Here is a 23,588-nt window from a genome sequence, read left to right on the forward strand (position 1 = left end):
TATAGTCTCTATCAAGGTCTACACATTTGGTCCAGCGAGTTTCCAATTTTTCATCTCATCTAAAAAGTAGGATTTATCAAATTGTGCAAAATAGTCATTGACAACCTTGATGACATCCTCGTTTGAAGAAAATTTTTTCCCACTGAGCCAAATTTTTAAGTTTAGGAACAAGAAGTAGTCACACGGAGCCAAATCCAGAGAATATGGTGGATGTGGAACCACTCGACCTCAATTTGTGCAATTTTGCCATTGTGACAACCGATGTGTGGGATGGCCCACTGTCTTGATGAAAGAGTACTTTTGTGCGCCAATCTTGGCTGGTCCTTTCTTCATTCTGTTCTGCGTTTTAAACTTTTGTAAAGCTTCCGCTACCGATTCCCCACTTACATAAAACAACTTCACTAACAATGCCTTATCCACCAATGTGAGTATCATAGCAGCAAATTTTTGTTTTCACAAAAATAATTCTGTTCGCCCCAGTGACTGGGATTCACATGCATTCATGATGAGCTGCCAGTGGTACACCCTACGTTTTATAGAACTCTCATTTGCATGCATTTGCAAATGAGAAATGAGGTGCAGCACCCTCTGTTGGTGAAATTTTGAACTAAAATTTTCTCCTTGCCAAAAAAAAATCCCCCCCCCCTCCTTGTGATTCACTTTTGTGCAAACTGCACTCTAATTTACCAATTCTGATTTTTATGAATTATTAAAATAATTTGAGACTTATGGGACACCCTGTGTGTGTGTGTGCGCGTGTGTGTGTGTGTGTGTGTGTGTGTATATATATATATACATACACACACACACACATACAGGTATCTTTGCTTAATACAGTTTTGCTTAACGCAGGATTTGATTAATGTGGAATTAATTGTGGCAATCCCTTGATATACGCGGCAAGAGTTTTGATTAACGCACTTTTATCCCTGCAGAGCTCGCAGCTGATCTGACAGATACATGCAATATGTTTAATATAAATATTCTTATACAATTCAGTGTATAGTGTGGAGGTGATGAGTTGCTGTGCATTCATATGTTATGAGTGATATTCCGCACAGTTTTTGCTGTCAGTTTGGTTTAACACATGTTATGGAAAGGTTTTTGATATTTGACAGTAAATTGTATCTGAGAGATACTGCGACCTCTGATTGTAACTGAAAATAAATAAACCATCATGTATTACTGAAATAGAGAGCTAAAGGCTTATTTATCATACATGTCCTCTAGATGTGCTTTACATTATGGAAAATACTAAGGAAAGTGATCTGGAGCTTTCTACACCTTTACTACGAGTTGCTCATAAGGTTGCTTTTGCTTGCATCCACCGAAGCTTTCAGTTTCTATATATTCAGCACGAAACTCTTGTAGTTTCTATATTTGGCTATGAAATAATGTTGGATTCAATATTAAATTAATATGTACCATCATGTATTATATTTGCAGTGTTTTTTCTTTATGTTTCATTGCTTGTTTGTCGAGGTCTGGAGAGCCATTTTGCTTGTTATCGTAGAATTTCTGCCGATAAGAAAAAAACTAAAACTGTTCAAACAACTCTTGATAACTTCTTTTGATAAAAAAATTGCAGTAAATAATGTAGGTACAAGTGTTTATTAAACATTTACTTTGCATTCAATTTTTATCTTTCCTAAAAGAGTACCATATAAATCGAATTATTAATACAGTAATCGATCATGGACGAATTGTACTTTTTACCATTGATTATTAGATTTGATTAACGCGGTAACATCGAGGGATTAATTAACTGCATTAATCGAGGGATACCTGTATGTATGTGTATATATATATATATATATATATATATATATATATATATATGTTAAAGATACTAAGCAATTTTATAAGCTAGGTTTTAATCCTTTTTCCCAAGTGAGTCACGTTTGCGTCTGCATGTAGTGCTAGTCTGAGGCAACTTGTGGTAAAGGTGGAGTAAGCTCCGATCACTTTCCTTAGTATTTGGACAAGGAGCTTACTCCACCTTTACCACAAGTTGCCTCAGACTTGCACTATGTGCAGACACAAACTTGACTAACTTGCTGTTTGCTTACTTGGGAAAAAGGATTAAAACCTAGCTTATAAAACTGTTTGGTATCTTTAACATAGTATATACCCAAGGTAAAAAACTTTCTACACACACACACATATGCACACACAAACACCTCCATTTACTTAAATGACACATACATTTAGAATGAAAACTCCAGATTACTCTTGGCAAAGAAATAATCAAAGGTGAGGAATTAAAAATACAAAATGAGTTATGAGGTCATCAAAAATAGAAAGCAAATACACCGCAACAACTGTTAATACTTGTCCCAATAAACTTATCCTGAGCTGTTTGCGGTTCACTCAAAAACAGTTTATTTTATTTAAAATTTTTTGTATTTCTGAAAAGCTTAGTTTGCACTATAATTTCACTGTAATAAATTACTTAAGTATAAAGAGCTAATAAGCTTCATTTCGGCAATGAAAACAATATTTAAATTAAGGGGATATTAAATCCCACATAGTTTTAAAACCGAATAAGAAACTCAAAGATTGGAATCAGAGAGTTTCTTGTCGAATATAGTAAACTATAAAGTATCGGCGACCACTGGCGTGAGCAAATGCAAGTGACCCTAGCACGTAGTGCAATACCAGAAGTCTCGCAGCAAAGTCGGTAAATTCTGATCGCTATTCTTAGGTATTTTCCATAATGTAAAAACACATTTCCTAGGAATTGTATGCTGTTATTACATTATGGTAGGGAGGTCACTACCCAGACCGGTTTCAGCCTTTTTTTGAGGCTTCATCAGTGAGTAGCTAGACCTAATACCGAAGTGTATAGTGAAAAGAACTTATGTACTCTGCGATGCGAGTTTCCAAACAGGTGCAACCATTAAGTTATTTAAGTATAAAGAGCTAATAAGCTTCATTTCAGCAATGAAAACAATATTTAAATTAAGGGGGATATTAAATCCCACATAGTTTTAAAACCGAATAAGAAACTCAAAGATTGGAATCAGAGAGTTTCTTGCCGAATATAGTAAACTATAAAGTATCGGCGACCACTGCCGTGAGCAAATACAAGTGACCTTAGCACGTAGTGCAATACCGGAAGTCTTGCAGCAAAGTTGGTAAATAAAAACTATGTGGGATTTAATATGCCCTTAATTTAAATATTGTTTTCATTGCTGAAATGAAGCTTATTAGCTCTTTATACTTAAGTAACTTAATGGTTGCACCTGTTTGGAAACTCTCATCGCAGAGTACATAAGTTCTTTTCACTATACACTTTGGTATTAGGTCTAGCTACTCACTGATGAAGCCTCAAAAAAGGCTGAAACCGGTCTGGGTAGTGACCTCCTTACCATAATGTAATAACAGCATACAATTCCTAGGAAATGTGTTTTTACATTATGGAAAATACCTAAGAATAGCGATCAGAATTTACTGACTTTGCTGCGAGACTTCTGGTATTGCACTACGTGCTAGGGTCACTTGCATTTGCTCACGTCAGTGATCGCCGATACTTTATAGTTTACTATATTCGGCAAGAAATTCTCTGATTCCAATCTTTGAGTTTCTTATTCGGTTTTAAAACTATGTGGGATTTAATATCCCCTTAATTTAAATACTGTAATAAATATTATTCTTTAATAATTATTGTAGTTTATTTTTATAACATGTTATTTCTCAAACACTAAAACAGTGAAAATATATGTGCAGAGTGGATGAATAAAAATTCTAGCCATGAACCACTATCATGCATGCATGTTCACACACACACACACACACACACACACATATATATATATATATATATATATATATATATATATATATATATGAGCTTAATTTTGTTAACTTTGATTCACAAACAGTTGTAAACTTATAGTACTATGGGTGGGATAAAGGATATTTATAATTTTTTTTTAATTTTAATTTTTTTATATTTATTTATTGATTGATTGATTTTTACATAATCTAGAGACCAAGATGAAAATTTTCAAACTGCTTCAGGCCTCTTATAATCAGGACTGTGGTCCCACACTGAGCAATGCAATTTATCTTCCACCACAAGCATTCACCATGTTGATAATTCAAGTAGTTTTTTCATTACTTGTATATTATCATACATATGAGATATATATGACTTCTGCATTCCTTCAACCTTGCTATCTCTTCTGGGTCTAGCTCCCACTGATGAGACCTCAATAAAGGTTGAAACCAATCTGGATAGTGGACTTTCCTATATTATTATTATTATTATTATTATGACCAAAGACTCATTCAGGGAGGGCACCCACTCCACAACTCTCCATCTCCACCACTCAATTCACCAACTTCAACTAACTGCAACTACACCAAAGTCATCTACCGCTGACCTCCACCACCACTGGTATTTCCACAGACAATCACAAACATCCATGCCCACGGCCGGATTCGAACCCACATCCTTTTGGCTGGAGAGTGGATACGCTAACCACTTGGCCAACCAGGCCGGCATATATAGCATTATACACACCCAAAAGGATTTGTTCCTTGCATTATGGGATATTAAGGCAAATGAAGTCATTAGTTTGTATATACAAGTACACTAGTCATGAAGAAACTTAATGTGAAAACATTTTTTTCTTACACTTGGATAAAGGATTAAATAAGAATATAATTTCTTGGCATTTTTAGTTGAATTGCAAAGACTTGTGAAAGGCCTTTTAAACTGAAGATGAGTCTTGTACAAGGTTTTTCTTCCCTAGCACCTCTTTGTATGAGAATAGCATACAGAGTATTCCATTATGCTATGCCATTTAATTTTGTTGTATTTCTATACATTGTGCCTATATAAGAAAAGTTTTTTTTTTTAAGAGTTCAAATTAAATATTTTTATAATTTACTTACTGGATAGCTTGATTCATAATGTATTTATATGTGTGTGTGTGTGTGTGTGTGTTTTCATTTATTATAATTTTTTTTTATCATCCAATTTTAAAGGGTACTGGTAGTCCGTATCTCCATCTGTCCCATTTAGAAGTTGGTGTATATAAATTTACCTTAAAAGTTACTGATACAGCAGACCAGATTGCTACTGCTGAGGTACACGTAATTGTGAAACCAGAGAGCAACACGGCACCTGTTGCTGATGCTGGTCAAGACCAACATGTCACATTACCACTGGAAACACCATTACTCTTAGATGGACAAAAGAGCAAAGATGATATTAAAATTATAAAGTGGAAGTGGGAACAAATCAAGTAAGTTATAGAAAAAAAATCTATAAAGCAGAGAATTCATAATTTTTCAGGTTGATTCAAAATTATATTCATTATAATTAAACCACTTTGGTAAAATAATTTAGTAAATGATGATAGGTTTTCTTTTCATGTATATTAAGTATTCAGAAGGAATATATATTATACTTGACAAGAAATATATTTTTGTTTTAATCTTATATCCAAGCATAAGAGTGTAAGCTTGAAATATCTTCACAATTAGTCTGCTTAAGGCTCTTGACCATATCTTGTCAAGTATAATATACATTGTTACTAAGTGGAAACCCTCCAGAGCTATCCCTGATCCAGAGAGTCTAGTAATAGAGTGATGCCCCTTTTAACTTTTTCCTACTTCATCATTATCATCAAATTCCTGTCATGTACCCTCAAGGGGGGTGTACAGGATATGAGAGTACTAAATGAAAAATTTACATCATTACTAACTTCCATTCTACAATTTTCCTCCTAATCAGTCTGTTACTTGTCAAGACTCCAACATTATCAGATCTTATATTTCTATCGTCTAAGGCACATTGTACTCTATCAATACACCTATATCTTGGTCTTCCTGTGGGTCGTTTTCCTGCCAACCTGGCAGAGAACAATTGTTTTGCTAATCTTTCCTCGCCCATTCTGTTTAAGTGACCATACCACCTGAGATTAGCTCTGCTAACGCATTCCTGGATGCTGACAATATCAAGTTCTTTCCTAATATCCTCATTTTTAATATGAAATTGCCATTCATACCATCTGTTCACATCTCTAATCTTTCTCAGGACTCTCATATCTGCGGTCTCTAGTCTTTTGGTCAAGTGTTTTACTTCTGACCCAGCTCTCAGATCCATAAGTTAAAATTTGGCTTGAATACTGTCTTGTATACAGCTAATTTAGTGTTCTGACTAATTTCTCTCTTATTCATATGAATTTATTCAATTGACTTCCTATCATACCAGCTTTGTTGATTCTGTTGTCTATTTCCATATTTAATTTACCATCTTCACTAAAAATCGTGCCTATGTAGCTGGAATGTTTTTCTTGTTCCACAGGTTCTCCATTCACAACGCAGCTGATATTTTCAACGATTCTACCTATTTTCATTGTCTTTGTCTTTTTATTGCTGACCTTCATACCATATCTATTACAACAGTTATTCAATTTAGTCAGAGAATCTTGCAGACTTGTAGCGGATTTATTTAGAAGTATGACATCGTCCGCATAAAGCAAACAGCTGACATTAAAATCTCCAATTTTGATATCATATTTAATATCACTTTCCTTCATAATGTGATCCATATAGATAATGAATAACAGAGGGGATAATGTACATCCTTGTCTCACTTCAGATTTAACATTAAACCATCTTCCTGTACTTCCTTCAATTCTAACTGCTGATTTACAACTCAAATACAGACTAAGCATTGCTTGATATAATGCTCCATTGACACCATACGCTACAGTTATATGGTGTCAATGCTCCATTGACACCATATAACTGTAGCGTATTGAATAGCTTCTCTCTTGGCACCTTGTCATATGCCTTTTCCAGATCGACAAAACTTAAATACAGATCTTTGTTATATTCCCATGATTTCTCAACTATTTGTCGTAAAGTGAAGATCTGATCCTGACAGCCTCTATTTGTTTTTCGCCAAGCTTTTCTTTCACAATTCTTCTCAACCGTTTCTCAAGTATACTTGCATATATCTTACCAGGAACACTCAGTAGGGAAATACCTCTGTAATTCTCACATTCAGTTTTATTTCCCTTTTTATATATGGGTGCTATGAGAGTTCTACTCCAATCATCAGGAATTTTCCCCTCTGTCCAGGCTGTCTGAACTATGCAGCGCAGCCACTGTAAGACTTTTATACCACCATACTTCAGCATTTCTGGTCGAATATCATCTACTCCTGCTGCCTTTCCACATTTCAAGCCTTTGATGGCTTTTTCTACTTCAAGTATGGATATGTATTCCTGACTGTATGCCTGTTGAATGTTTTTCCTACTTGTATATGGAAAATATGACTTCTGCATTGTTTAACCTTGGTATCTTTTTTTGGGACTTGCTCCTACCGTTCAGACCTCAGTAAAGGCAAAAACCAGTCTAGGTACTGATCCTTCCCATAATGTTCTTGCATTATGGAATACTATGACAATTGATACAAAGTCAAACAACCTGAAATACAAGTAGTTATGGGATTAAAACAAGAATGTAATTTTTTGTCAAGTATAATAAGTTAACCAAAGCAAGAAAGCTTTGGTTAACATATATCATAAGCAGTAATATAAGGATAAGCAGATACCATAAGCAGTAATATAAGGATGTATTAAGCCAGATGCAACAATATACAGTATTCTACTATGTATCTGAGCTTCAAAGAGAGAGAGACCTCTCTCTCAACTAAAAATTGCTTTTTTGAGATTTATAGCAATTTCATTTCTTTTTATCTGATCCTTCACAAGCTATGTATGTCCTACTAGGCATTTTTTCCAGTATATATACAGACCTGTCTCATCCACATTAAAAACCAAGCCAAGGGTGTAGCCAACTTCAGTTATTTTCTGGAATTCAGTTGGATACTATTTGCTGTAGAAACATCAGCACTAGCTGCTTCACCAGAAATTATAACATTATGGATTTTTGTCAGATTTTCGAATTGGAAAAAATCAACCCTGCTTGCCACAAATGACTCTTTTCACCAGCTTCTTCACTTAGTTCATTAAACAAGGAATTCATTACTACTTGAGTTACAGAAATGTTGTTTTGATTCATATCGCCAGTCCACAGCACTATTAATTTTTTCCATTACTTCATTCCTTGAATATGATGTTTTTTACACTTTTGGCACTCACCTCTTTTAATGTGCTGAATCACTTTGATTTTTTTCTCACTGGTAAATGATTTTCTGTTTCTTACCTGAGGAAGACATTGAATAGGTTCAACATTTAGATGACATTTTAAATTTATTATTTAAATACTAATATTAATAAAACTTTTTTAGCAGTCCTTATAATGTGGTTCATGGATGGACCAAAACATAAACAAACTGTTTTGTAAAATCTGCTCACAATAGAATATGCCATAGAATATAAAATAAGACAGTTGTGAATGCTGATGGCATGCTGTGTTTATGCTTTTGTTTTTCTCCTTTGCTTTGTTCTGGTTTTTTAAAAAAATTTTTTGTGTTGATTTTGAAATGTTTGTTAATTTGAATCTGAAGGCATGGCTTTATGGGTATTTTGGATATACACTTGGGTCTCTTTTAATGAGGATTTGAAGTTATGCAGTGCACGCCTGCAGATACGAGACCTTTCGACACTTCTGCGCATGTCAACAGAAGGAGAATTCATTCCGATAATGGGGTAATCCAACATTTCCCAAACTTTTCCTATAATGAAAACACGTGACAAATCCTGAAATTTTCATGGAACACCTTGGTTATCTTGTAATGTATTCATTAATAATTAATTGTTAATTTAGCTGATTTGTTATTATTAATTAATAATTGATCATTATTATTAATTAATAATTAATTAAATTTGGTCCAATGGAGAAAAACAAGCACCAAAGAAACTGCTTTTCTTTGGAAATGAAAATTGCAATTTTAGATTGCTTAGCAAAAGGAGAGGGATCTACAGTGATTGGTAAACATTTTAATTTAGGCAAATCTACTATAAGAGCAATTAAAAAGAATGAAGTCACAATAAGAAAATCTGTCATTTCTGGCACAAAACTAAGTGCCAAATTATCATTGTACTCAAGAGATGCTTTATTAGAAAACATGGAACAAGCGCTTCTAATTTGGATTGAAGAATTAACTCAAAGAAGAATTCCTATAAGTGGTTATTTAATTAAACAAAAAGCTCTTCTGTTTTATGAACAGATGAAGCAATTGGAGCCGTATGATAAAGAATTTTCGGCTAGCAAAGGATGATTAAACGGGTTTTTAAAAAGGAATGCACTTCATAACGTGAAGATTATAGGCAAGGCAGCTGCAGATAAAGAAGCAAGCCAAACATTTTCAAGAGAAGTTAGCCAAAATTATTAAAGATGGGGGATATTGTCCTGATCAAGTGTTGAACGCTGATGAAACAGGATTGTTTTGGAAGAAAATGCCTAGTCGAACTTACATCGCAAAGTCTGAGAAAAATAGCAAGTGGGTTTAAAGCAAGCAAAGATTGAGTAACATTGTTACTTTGTAGCACATCAGGAGATTGAATGTTGAAACCCCTCCTAGTAAATCGATTTCTAGGACCACGTGCTCTAAAAGGCAAAGATCTAAAACAGCTGCCGGTACATTGGATGGCTAATACAAAGGCCTGGGTAATAACTGCTGTATTTACTGAATGGTTCAATAATTGCTTTGTACCAGAAGTGGAAACATTCATGAAGCAAAAAGCTCTCGATTTTAAAGTTTTATTAACTGTTGGCAATGCACCCAGTCATATGCATTTAGAACATCCAAATGTACAGGCAGTGTTTTTTCCACCCAATACAACAAGCATTATTCACCCATTAGATCAAGGCATAATTGCTACTTTTAAAAAATATTACATTAAGCACACTTTTCAATTTATATTGAATAAACTAGAAAATGAATCATTAACAGTAACTGACATTTGGAAAAAATTTTCTATTTTGGACTGCTTAAAACATGTTGCATCTGCTATTGCTGAAATAAGACCATAAATTTTAAATGCTTGCTGGAAAGCAACTTGGCCCAGATGTATTGCAACCATATACATTATCAGATGAAATCATTATATTGGCACATGAAATCGGTGGAGAAGGTTTTGTTACATTTAGCCAGAATGATGTAGATGAATTGCTTGTGGATAATGCCTTAAGTGATGATGATATTATTGGATATCGATTAACTTTAGATATCGTCGAAGATCCAGAAAATGATAGTGAAGCGGAAGAAAAACCTGTCCCCCTCACTGCAAATATAATTCGGTCTTGAACTGTGCAATAAATTGGAAAATCATTTTCTTGTTAATGACACAAATTCTGAACGAGCCTTTAAATTCCAACATGAGTTGAAGATCTGTATGTCTGGATATCATGAGCTGTATAAAAAATTAGTGAAATCATCAGCACAAAGTTTAATCACTGATTACATTGTCAGAAGAAAAAAATCAGCACAGAACGAGGGTGAAGCTAATTCTGCTTGTGAAGAACCATTGCCTTTACCATATAGATCTGATGCGCTGACTATCTCCTCTGGTGATGAAAGTGATCTTGCACCAGTTCGCAAACGTTGCCAAATATTGTGTAATAGTGATGATAATTCTCATGATAAAATGTTAAAAAAAAAGTTACTTTTCAATAAAATTAAATGAATAAAGCTTTAAAACAAACTTAGGCATTCTTATTTTCCTGTGAATTTTTATAAACTTTTTTTTATGCAATTTTAGGTATATTTTAATTAATTGCTTCAGTTTTATGCGGTTTTAGAAAATTATGGAACATATCCCTGATTTTGCAACGTAAGTTAGGCTTTGTTGTGCTATTTTTTATATGTGGTTTTCTGTGGAATGTATCTACTGCATAAGAAGAGACCCGACTGTATATCAATTTTAAGCTATTGAATTTTTTCTTGGATGGAGGCAGTACAGTTTTCTGCATAATGAATAATGTATGTTTGTTATAGTTTCCTGGTGTAGTGCTGTGGTAGAATATTTGTAGTTACTGATAAACTGTGCTAGAATGGCATTTTTATATGGTATGGGTGATGAGTAAAAATGCAAGTAGTTTCCAATATTAATGGATTTGTGATATCTTTTGGTGCTAATATAGTCATCAGATTTTTTTTATGCGGTTTCAACCCACGGAGGGTTAATTGCAGACCTATAGTATGTTTGTATTATGAGTTCGCTAAGGATCTGGTGAGAGTTAATTTAAAAAGCTAATGGACTTATATTTTTCATATTTGTAAACTATAATCACTGGCTGAAATTAGTGATTAGGTACACTGTCTGATCAAAAATATATAAACACCCCTTCATAGCAGTGGACATGGCTATAAACATATCACAACTATGGTTCATATAGATATAAAAGGAAGCAAATTCTTCCTTTTTATACCTGTCTTGCAGTGGGTCTTACAATCTTTATAGACCGACATTGAAAGTAAAATGGGCCATATTAAAGAGCTCAGTGACTTTCAACATGGAACTATCATAGGATGCCATCTTTGTAATAGGCTCAGTTTGAGAAATTACTGTCTTTCTGTAGTTGTCTCGATCAACTGTAAGTGATATTATTATGAAGTGGAAATGCCTAGGAGCAACAACAGCACAATTGTGACCTGGTAAGCCACATAAAATCATTAGAGTGGGATCTCCAAGGGCTGAAGTATGCATTGTGAAAAAATCGCCTGCTCTCATTTGAAACACTATCAAGTTCCGAAATGTATGCAGCACCAGAACTGTTCATCAGAAGCTGAAGAACATGGGTTTCCATGGCTTCATAGCCACACACACACACACAAACAAGCCTAGCATCATCAAGGGCAATGCATAGCATCAGGTAGGATAGCGTAAAGCTTACTGCCTTTGGACTCTGGAGCAGTGGAAAATCATTTCCCACTGCTCCAGAGTCAGAAATGAATCATGCTTCACCATCTAGCAGTCCAATGGACAAGTCTGGATTTGGTGAATGCTAGAAGTGCGCTATCTGCCAAAATGTGTTGTGCTGACTACAAAGTTTGGTGGAGGGGGATCATGGTCTGAGGCTGTTTTTCATAGCGTGAGCTGGGATTCCTAGTTCCAGTAAAGAGAAACCTTAGCATTGCAGTCTATAATGACATTCTTGACAATTCTGTATTTCCAACTTTATGGGCAACTGTTCAGTGAAAGTCCTTTCCTGTGTCAACACAACAATATGACCAAACATGAAACTTTTTTTTCCCTAAGCCAACCTGAAATAAGTAGATTTTTTACCAGGTGATGCAATTCATCTACTATCGAAAGACATTCACAAACATTCATTCCTGCAGCAGAATTCAAACCTAGCCTGTTGATTGGAGAGCAGAGAAATCATCCACTTGACTAACCAGGCCATTTTTAACACGTTCACTGCCAACTATGAGTATACTCGTAGTTGGTATATGAGCCACACAAGCCAGCTTCAAGTATACTCATATGACGCTTACCGTCGGCAACGAGATTACCCATACTGACCTTGAAGAAGTGAAAATACTTGGCTTGTGGAGCTAGCAGCAAAACTGTATACTCGTATATGGTATATGCTCCGCACAAGCCAACTACGAGTATACTCGTATGTCGATTACTGACGGGAACAAACTATGCCGAAGTTGCGTGGCAGCGAATGTGTTAATATTGAGCCATTTATGAACATTATATTCATGCTTCTCCATAATTATAACTTGTCCTTAAAGAAATATAGAGCTACCCATGTATTACCTAACCCTCAAAGTGCGAAATTAAATAATTATGTAATATTTATAATTAATGTAATAATTATAATTATATTATAATAATATAATTTATAATTATATAATAAGGTTTAGTGTATATATGGGGAGGTAGAAAGAAGGAAGTTTTTTTTAAAACGTCTTGGGACTGTAGGCTTCAGGGAACACTGCATGAGAAAGATTGTTTTCACACAGTCAATAGAAGATAAATGGAATAAAAAATTATGCGAAGTTGGTTCAATATGTCCAAAGCTGGACAGTGAATGGATGTAGATTAGTACTTTCTCATGTGTTTATTGGCTTGAGGGAAAGTGAAAAAATGGTGTCTGTCAGTTAATTGGAACAGATCCAGAAAATACATCTAGAGAAGCCATAAGGCAGAAACACTATGTCTAAGAGATAATGAATGGAGTGAGTCTGTGAGAGGGGAAAGTCAGTTAGCTTGTAGTCTTGAATAACTACAAGCATTTTCAGAGAGAAAGAGAGAAGTTTTCATACATCACCCCACAGAAATGTAGAAAGTACTACAAAATGTAAACTACAGTTAGGCATTCAGTGAGCATTTTTTTTAGTAAAGTGGGAGGTACTGTATCTTGATTACTGCAGGAGTTGGAGAAGAATGATGCCAAGTCTGCCTTGCACCAAATGGCCTTGGCAAGAAAGAAACCAGAATGCTAGACTACCACCATTTGATCAGCAGGCAAGTTTTGTGCACTTGGCCCATAGAAAGTCTGATTTGAATTTGCTTGATGGTCTCTGCAGTGCAATGTTAATTGGTACTAGAAATTTGGTTTAAGCCACTTTCAGTATGCTGAATTATTTTTTTGGACTGCTTTGGCTAACTTATTGGAAAACTAAGATTTGTATAGTGGTTCTAGGTTTTTGGATGTAATAGGTGATGAAGGCATTTATTTCAGTAAGAATTGTTTATTATTTGTTTGAAGCAGGTGTTTGGATTAGAAGAAGGGAGTAGAAATTCTAAAAGATCATACCATTTGTCACTATTGTAGTGCTGAAGGACATGAGAGATAGACCATGAGGACAAAGAACATTCAGCAGGAAAAGGAGACTTAGATGAGTTCATGATTTTAGTTATCAGGATGGAGCTGAAATATAGTATTCATTAGAACTTCTTAAGAAGAAATCAGATGTGTTGGGGAGACGGAAAGGATGATCAGGTATTGTGATGGACAATTTGTGAAAAATTGTTGATGATTGCTTATGTCTCTAAATCTCATTTACAAAGGTGAAAGAAGACTCGCAGGAATGTGTGCACAATTGAGCATATACACACCCACCCATAGAGAGAGAGAGAGCACCCAGTCTCCAGTCCAGTGCATGGCTTTTACAGTTCTTCTTGCACATTACTATTTGGACTTTCTTCAGTTATTATCTGGCAAAAGTAAGTGGCAGCGAGATTATATGCTAGCCATTGACAAGCTTCTCAGTGAGTTACAATTAGGTTCAGTCATATGTCTTCTCAGTGAGTTACAATTAGGTTCAGTCATATGTCCATCTTTGCTTTGCTTTGATTAATAAAAGACATGTGGAACTATAAAGTAGGTGATTATAATCAACTGAGAAGATCATTGAGAAACTGTATGGTAGAGCACTCAACAGTACATGGGAATTAGAGTACCTATAGGAAGTTACATCTGACTATATCCCTAGTTAGGAGAATTGATTGCATTGATTATTAAAAGGGTGAATTGATGAATAGCATTTTAAAGTAATTGCTGCATAAAAAGAGGATATTTTGAAATCAGAAACACTGTAAAGTTCAGGCTAGGAGAGATGATCATGGTGAGAAGGTAAAATCATATTTTACTTTCTGATGAAAAATTAGACAAACTGCCCAAAGGAAATCTGAGAGAATTTTATTGCTATGTAGCAAATAAAAAGAAGAATGACCAGGAAAAATTATTATAATGAAAGTGGATGGAAGAAAATGCCAGATGCACAGCCGAGTCAAGTAATTACTTGAGTAAGTTATATATATATATTCCAGGCTGACCATGCTCTGGATGGCAGGAAAGAACTGGACAAAAGTATAAAAGCAGATGAGTCAGAAATATAAAGCTCTTACAAGCTTGGCTGAGATACAGCAGTTGGACTGGGTGAGATATCAGCAAAAGTATTATTAGTGCTTTTGATCTGGTTATTCAGCTTGAGTCTGCAGTGAAATTATAGATAATTTAATATCTCTGATGTGGTCATTAGGGTATTGGAAAGGCGTGCAGGCAACGGCTTGATTTATTGAAGGTAGGCCTTGCTTTTCAATCTGCTCGTGTTCTATAATAGATCACATATCATGATATATGTATTTGCCAAGCTATTTTACAGGATTTCGCATTGGAGGTTGTATACAAAGGAGTTTGGAAAATACGTTTGACATGGATTAGAGAGTAGCTGACTAACAGGCATGAAAGTGATATATGGCGGTGCTATGTGAAGAAGAAGGTGATCAGTGGTGTACTATTTGGTTCTTTCCTTGGATCATTGTTGTTTACTATATGTATTAATGATACTAGGGAGGGTCTCGAGTGTGATATTTAGTTATTTGTTGATAATGCTTAGGGTGAGTGATAAGAAATGTGATATAGAATTCATGCAAACTGATTTGAACAGATTGGTTACATGGGGAAATGACATTCGATATCATTTGGTAAGTGTATAGTTATGCACTTTGGATAGAGGACACATTATAAACAGAGTATTATATTAATGAGGACTGGTTGGAAGTAGTCAATGAAACTAGAGATTTGAAGGCTTTTGTGAACTGTGAGTTTACAGTTCACAATGATCCTGAAATCTTTAACACTGTTAAAGAGAACACTATTAAGAATAAGAAAGGTATTCTCCCACTTTACAAGGCTTTGATTGGACTGCATCTGGATTACTGTGCACAGATATGGTCTCCTGTGTCAGGGAATGGAGATTGTGGAAAAATTATAGCAGTGGGTAATCAAAATGACAACTGGTCTATCATGGACATTAAAAGAATTAAACCGCTTGACCAGTAAAATATTAATTAATTATCACCTGTGTTTCTCCGTAAGTATCACTGCAAGTACAAATAAAGAGGGACAAGTAATTTCGAGAGCCTCCATAGCTCATAGTCCTCAAAGTTTGAGAAATACATGGATGAGATGAGATAGAAACATATAAGTTATTATTATTACCCCAAGACCTCATGGAGTCAAAGACTCATCTGGGAGGTCCTTTTATCACACACACATCTCATGATACTTAAACACATTCAAACTTTGCAGACACCACACTCTCAGGCAAAGCATTCCAATTATTTACAACTCTGCACGAAAAAAACCTGCTTCTCACTCCCCTACTCACACCCTCTTTATACAGTTTCCAGGGATGACCTCTGGTTCTCCCCTGATCTCCCACTATTCTCTGTAGAACTTCACTACCACTGATCTTATAACAACCCCTTACCAACTTGTAGGTCTCTATCATATCTCCCCTCTTCCTCCTCTCCACCAGACTCTGCAAATTACATCTTCTCAATCTTTCCTCATACTCAACATTCCAGAGGTCAGAAACTACCTTAGTCAGTCGCCTTTGGACCCTTCCAGCATCTCTTTATTCTTCTGAAAACCCGGTGACCAAATCTGGGCACAATAGTCCATGTGTGGCCTAATCAAAGCCTTATAAAAGAATCTCCCTACTTCTACACGTCAGTGTCCTCCACATCATTCCCAGAAGCGTTTGTGTTGTCTTCACAATTTTGGCAATGTGTTCCCTAAATTTTAGATCCTTATCCACTATCACCCCCAGATCTCTTATTTCCTCTACCTCCAACAATATATTCTCACCAAGCATAAATTCTGCATCCCATCTTTGTTTTCCAAATTTTAAAACCTTACATTTTGCAACATTGAACTCGCATCCCCATTTCCGTGCCCAATCACTCAATTTATTCAAGTCTTCTTGCAAGGCCACATCTTTACTATTCTTTATGGTTCGTCCCAACTTTGCATCATCTGCAAACAACTGAATATCTCCATCCAAATCTTTGTCAATATCATTAATATACAAGTTAAACAGTAATGGAACCTAAAACAGACCCCTGAGGCACTCCACTAGTGACTTTCCTTTTCCTGGATATCGCACCCCCCATACACAACTTGTTGATACCTATCAGATAGCCAGTCTCCAATCAAAATCTATAGTTAACAAGGGCTGCATCTTGTTAACTATAGATAAAAGTGACATTTTGCAGTTTATGGATGTGGGAAGTAGAACTTGATGGTCTCTATTATTCTTTATAATCTTGTTTCCCTAAAACTTGTGTTTCTGGTTTGGAACATAGTTACATAGTTCTAATATTCCATTTTGCAGTTAGTTTTTTCATTTAGGTGAAAGTGGTGATCTTGTGTTTCAGAGTCCAGTACTCTTTATTAATGCATTATCTTTTGCCATCTTAAATATCAGTTCTCTTGAAATTATGCAGGTTACCACACCCAACACTTTGCATACTGAATTGCTTGAACTCAGCTTCTATAATTTTATGGGGAAGGATGATTAGCAATTTGCTCAACCCTACCTCCTTTAATTAGGCTTGGAGCCAGCATGGCCTAGTCTATCCCAGGACAGAGCTATATATACTCTCTAAAAGGAATCCAGTACATCAGTAGTGAAGTACCAGTAATTCCAAGGCAAATTCCAAGTATTTGCCTTGGAATTGTTAGCCAATTTAACCGAGTTTTTTTTTTTATTTTAATTTTAATTTTTTTTTTTTTATCAACACACAAAGGATGGAGTGAATTAGATATTCTCAAATATTGATTGGTGATTAATAATTAGTAATAATTAATAATAAACTTTAATTAGTAATAAACTAACACTTTATAATGTGCAAATATTTCAAAGAAAATAGGAACTACATTTTTATCTATTCATTGTCAATGAAGTTTAAATGAATTAGTTTATAATTTATTTATGATTTTTTTTTCCCCTTTCAGAGGACCTCAAACATCAGTTATAGAGGATAGTGAAAAAGCTCTGGCCAAAGTGAGCCATTTAATTCCTGGAGAATATCAGTTTCAGTTAACAGTTTTTGATGAAAAAGAAGCTAATAGCTCTTCATTAATAACAGTGTTTGTGACTCAAAGTATGTATATTATTATTATTATTATTATTATTACGGGTATCTCCATGGAGTCAGTAGACTCATCGCGGGATACCCAAACTAGCAAAACAATATCTGTCATATCTCTTCTTGAATTCATTTACAGATGAAGATCTCACAACTGAATCAGGCAATGAATTCCACTTATTCACCACTCTCCACGCAAAAAAACCTTGTTCTAACACTCTTGTTAACTACACTCTTCTTTAATTTCCAGGGATGACCTCTTGTTCTTCCATCACTAGCACACAGCTGAAACATTTCCCCTGCATCAGTCCTATAAAAACCTTTCAGTAATTTAAATGTGTCTATCATATCCCCTCTTCTCTGCCTATCAACCAACGTCTGCAATCCACAAGCTCTCAATCTATCAATGTAGGGAGCATTTTTTACATCACTTACCAACTTAGTCACTCTTCTCTGAACCCCCTCCACAGCCTCCTCATCTCCAAGGAATCCAGGTGACCAGACCTGAACACAGTAATCCAAACATGGAAGTATCAACGCTTTATAAAGAGGAATAATAACCTCTTTATCTCTGGATGTCAGTGTCCTCCTCAACAACCACGTAATCCTATGTGCAATCTTGGACACCTTTACAATGTGTCCTCTGAACTTCATCTCCCTATCTACCAACACCCCTAAGTCCCTAGCCTCATCAATCTCTTGGTGTACTGTTCCATCAATGTAGTACACAGCTGGTAATCTTTTAATCCCAAAATGCATGACTTTACACTTTTCCACAACTGACATCCATTACCTTTTACCCATTTTACCAGCTTATTTAAATCATCCTGCAAACTTTCAACACCAGCTTGATTTTTTATTGCGCTACCCAACTTTGCATAATCAGCAAACAACTGAATATCTCCCTGTAAGCCATTTCCTATATCATTTATATACAAATTAAACAACAATGGCCCAAGCACAGAGCCTTGAGGCACACCACTGGTCACCTGCCTCATCCTGGACTTGGTTCCTCCATACACCACCTTCTGGTATCTCATCATCATCATCATCAAATTCCTGCCATGTACTCTCAAGGGGTGTACAGGATATGACAGTACTACATGAAAAAATTACATCATTACTAACTTCCTGTCTACAATTTTCCTCCAAATCAGTCTGTTACTTGCCAAGACTCCAACATTATCAGATCTTATATTTCTATCATCTAAGGCACTTTGTACCGTATCAATCCACCTATATCTTGGTCTTCCTCTGGGTCGTTTTCCTACCAACCTGGCAGAGAACCCTTGTTTTGCTAATCTTTCCTCTCCCATTCTATTTAAGTGACCATACCACCTGAGATTAGCTCTGCTAATGCATTCCTGGATGCTGACAATGTAAAGTTCTTTTCTAATATCCTCATTTTTAATATGATATTGCCATTGATGCCATCTGTTGACACCTATAATCTTTCTCAGGACTCTCATATCTGCGGTCTCTAGTCTTTGGTCAAGTGTTTTACTTCTGATCCAGCTCTCAGATCCATAAGTTAAAACTGGTTTGAACACTGTCTTGTATACAGCTAATTTAGTGTTCCGACTAATTTCTCTCTTATTCCATACGAATTTATTCAATTGACCTCCCACCACACCAGCTTTGCTGATTCTGTTGTCTATTTCTATATTCAATTTACCATCTTCAGTAAAAATCTTGCCTAAGTAGCTGAAATGTTTTACTTGTTCCACAGGTTCCCTGTTCACAACACAGTTGACATTTTCGATGATTCTGCCTATTTTCATTGTCTTTGTCTTTTTATTGCTGACCTTCATACCATATCTATTACAACAGCTATTCAATTTAGTCAGAGAATCTTGCAGACTTGTAGCGGATTTATTTAGAAGTATAACATCATCCGCATAAAGCAAAGAGCTGACATTAACATCTCCAATTTTGATATCAAGTTTAATACCACTTTCCTTCATAATGTGATCCATATAGATAATGAATAACAGAGGGGATAATGTACATCCTTGTCTTACACCAGATTTAACATTAAACCATCTTCCTGTACTTCTTTCAATTCTAACTGCTGACTTACAACCCAAATAAAGACTATTACTTGATATAATGCCCCATTGACACCATGTAACTGCAGCGTATTGAATAGCTTCTCTCTTGGCACCTTATCATATGCCTTTTCCAAATCGACAAAGCTTAAATACAGATCTTTGTTATATTCCCATGCTTTCTCGTCTATTTGTCGTAAAGTGAAGATCTGATCCTGACAGTCTCTGTTTGGCCTGAATCCAGCTTGTTCTTCACCAAGCTTTTCTTCCACAATTCTTCTCAACCGTTTCTCAAGTATACTTGCATAGATCTTGCCAGGAACACTCAGTAGGGAAATACCTCTGTAATTCTCACATTCAGTTTTATTTCCCTTTTTATATATGGGTACTATGAGAGCTCTACTCCAATCATCGGGAATTCGTCCCTCTGTCCAGGCTTTCTGAACTATGCAGTGCAGCCACTGTAAGACTTTTATATACTTCATATACACTTCATATATACTTTATATACACCATACTTCAGCATTTCTGGTCGAATATCATCTACTCCTGCTGCCTTTCCACATTTCAAGCCTTTGATGGCTTTGTTAAAGATACCAAGCAATTTTAAACCTGGTTTTACTGCATTTTTTCCAAGTAAGCAAACAGACAAAATGTCAAGTTTGCGCCTGCAATTGATGCAAGACTAGCTGATCCCACAGGTAGTGCAAGACCAAGGCAACTCGTAAAGGTGGAGCAAGTTCTGATCACTAATCTTAATATTTACCCTTAATGCCAAAACACATCTCCAAGAAGGGGATGTATGATGTTTTGTATTAAAGGCAAGGGGCCACTACCCAGACCGGTTTCGACCTTTATTAAGGTCTCATCAGTGGGAGCCAGGCTAGAAATACCAAGATTTAGTAATGCAGAGCTTGTAAGTATTTTACCAAAACAAGTTACCATAAGGTGTTATACTTTCTACATTTATATCTCCTTCTGAGATTTTTATTTAATAAGGTTATAACACCTTATGGTAACTTGTTTTCGTGAAATACTTACAAGCTCTGCATTACAAAATCTTGGTATTTCTAGCCTGGCTCCCACTGATGAGACCTCAATAAAGGTCGAAACCGGTCTGGGTAGTGGCCCCTTGCCTTTAATACAAAACATCATACATCACCTTCTTGGAGATGTGTTTTGGCATTAAGGGTAAATATTAAGATTAGTGATCAGAACTTGCTCCACCTTTACCACAAGTTGCCTTGGTCTTGCACTACCTGTGGGATCAGCTAGTCTTGCATCAATTGCAGGCGCAAACTTGACATTTTGTCTGTTTGCTTACTTGGGAAAAATGGAGTAAAACCAGGTTTAAAATTGCTTGGTATCTTTAACATAACTATACCCAAGTTAAAAATACTTTCTACTTCAAGTATGGATATGTATTCCTGACTGCATGCCTGGTCAGTGTTTTTTTATCACTGTGCTGTCATCACTGCTTGTTTCATTTAGCAATTTTTCAAAGTAATTACTCCATACTTCAAGGATATCTTTTTCTCCTGTTTTCATGTCACCTTTATCATCTCTAACTCCTTTTACAGCACTCTTTCCTCCATTCCTAAGTTTCTTCAACAACCTCCAGAATATTTTGCCACCTTCTTGATATTTATTTTCTATATTCTTGCCAAAGTCCTCCCATGACTTTTGTTTAGCTAGTTTTACACACTGTTTAGCTTTCTTACATTTGTCTCTGTATTCTGTAAGAGTAAAAGCTGACTTATTTGACAGGAACTTTTGATATGCTTTTTTCTTTTCCTTCACTGCCTCTTTAACTTCCTGTGTCCACCAGGGAGTTCTGATTTTTTATCCTTGCACACAACCTCACCACATGCCTCTCTGGCAGAATCAATCAATGTTTTCTTCAGAGTTTGCCACTGAATCTCCAAGGTTTGGTTCCTGTTCTCAAGCTCTTTCATTTTCTTTTCAATAATCTTTCTGTATTTTAGTCTACAGTTCACATCTGAGAGCTGCTCAACTTTTATTGCTTTAAAACTTTCTTACATGTTATTCTTTTCAATATGAAATTCAATTTTATCCTGCTCAAGACTAAATAGTGATCACTTCCAATTTCAAATCCTCTATACACTCTGGTGTCCTGCACCAGGGGGAAAACATCACTATCAACAATAACATAGTCAATGAGACTTTTCTTATTCCTAGCCTCTTCTCTCCATGTGAATTTGTGCACATTTTTATGTTGGAACATGGTGTTAGTAATAACCAGTCCATGTCCTGAGCAGAAATCCAACAGATATTTGCCATTATTATTAGCTTTGCTCTTTTCTCCAAATTTTTCCAAAATATTTTTGTATGTCTCACAATCATTTCCTACTCTGCTATTTAGATCCCCAACAAGGACCAACTTTTCATTTTTTTGTGTGTCAGTTGCTTTTTCTAAAGCCTGAAAAAATTCCTCCACTTCTACCTTAGTAGAATCTTCTGTGGGACCATAGGCACAAATAAGTCTCATTGTCCAGTTCCCCATTCTCATATTTGCCCACATTACTCTACTTGAGACTGACTGCCATTCAAGAAGATTAGCCTCGTATTTTGTGTTGAATACTATGGCTACTCCTTATTTTCCTTGATTGTCATTGCTTGAATATAACATTTTGTATTTATTCCTCAGAAAGATCTCACCAGTTTTGGTCTTTTTTGTTTCAGTCACCCATATTATGTCGATCTGGTACTTATCTAATTCCTCAGCTAGCTCCATTTCTTTGCCATTCAGGCTTCTTACGTTGATAGTACCGATCTTTAACTCTGGTGATGTTGAGTTGGGGTTTGTTTTCAGATTTGTTCCAGTAGCTGACTTTTCGCTGTTCGCCCTGGTTCCCTGGCAAAAACAACGGGGGCCTTGTTTAACCAGGTGACGCCCCAGCCGGCATGAAATTTTGTCATGTTGTACCATCATTTTTTTTTATTTTGGTTTAATCAATAAGAATACAATTTGGTCGGCTAAATCCCAAATTTCCAGCCCATCCTCGTTCATTCAGTATCAAAGTAGATACCCAACAGGGTGCACCATGAGAAGGTGAGGATTGGACATTAGGTCAGAAGCCCTGGTCGGTTCTCCGCATTCCTTTAAAGGCTATGTGGAGGTCTCCTCTCAGTTATACAGCTTTGACCTTTAAGCACCCCCTTCTGGTATCTCTCTGTGAGCCATTCTCCTATCCATATCACCAATTTAGTATCCATTCCCATCTGCTCCAATTTGTGTAACAGTGTTCCATGGGGTATCCTGTCAAAAGCCTTAGCAAAATCCAGAAGTACTACTGTGTAGCCAGTTCCTTTGTCCAACTCAGATTTCATTCTATTATGAAGTTAATAGATTGCTAAGGTAGGATCTACCTTTAAAAAAACCATGTTGGCCTCTATAGAGTATCATATCCTGATCCACCCATTCTTGAATTTTGTCTTTAACCAACTTTTTCAATACTTTTACCACTACTCCTGAGATGGCGATTGGTCTGTAATTAACTACTGCAGTTTTAGAGCCACTCTTATGCAAAGGAACCACTTTGCCTAACTTCCACTCCCTAGGGACCATACCAGAGTTCAAACTTAAATTAAATATTCAAGTAAGAGGGATTGAAAATTCATTCACACAACACCCGAGCTGATATTCCATCTAAGCCTACAGCTGTGTTTGCATTTAAATTTTGCAATATAT

General features: G+C 35.8%; 1 protein-coding gene across 3 annotated transcripts in view; it reads left to right on the plus strand.

Annotated features, from left to right (window-relative positions):
- Positions 1 to 23,588, plus strand: part of LOC150092634 (dyslexia-associated protein KIAA0319-like protein) — a 511,769-nt gene that overhangs the window by 271,325 nt on the left and 216,856 nt on the right. For all 3 annotated transcript variants that reach the window (XM_090414369.1, XM_090414371.1, XM_090414370.1), the window contains 2 exons: positions 4,996 to 5,255; positions 17,695 to 17,843. In XM_090414369.1, coding sequence (XP_090270495.1) covers positions 4,996 to 5,255; positions 17,695 to 17,843 — 409 coding nt within the window. The remainder of the gene's footprint in view (positions 1 to 4,995; positions 5,256 to 17,694; positions 17,844 to 23,588) is intronic.

The sequence above is a fragment of the Typopeltis vanoorti genome, chromosome 25 (assembly GCF_054136105.1).
Source record: "Typopeltis vanoorti isolate ZY-2024b chromosome 25, IOZ_Tvanoo_1.0, whole genome shotgun sequence".
Classification (NCBI taxonomy): domain Eukaryota; kingdom Metazoa; phylum Arthropoda; class Arachnida; order Uropygi; family Thelyphonidae; genus Typopeltis; species Typopeltis vanoorti.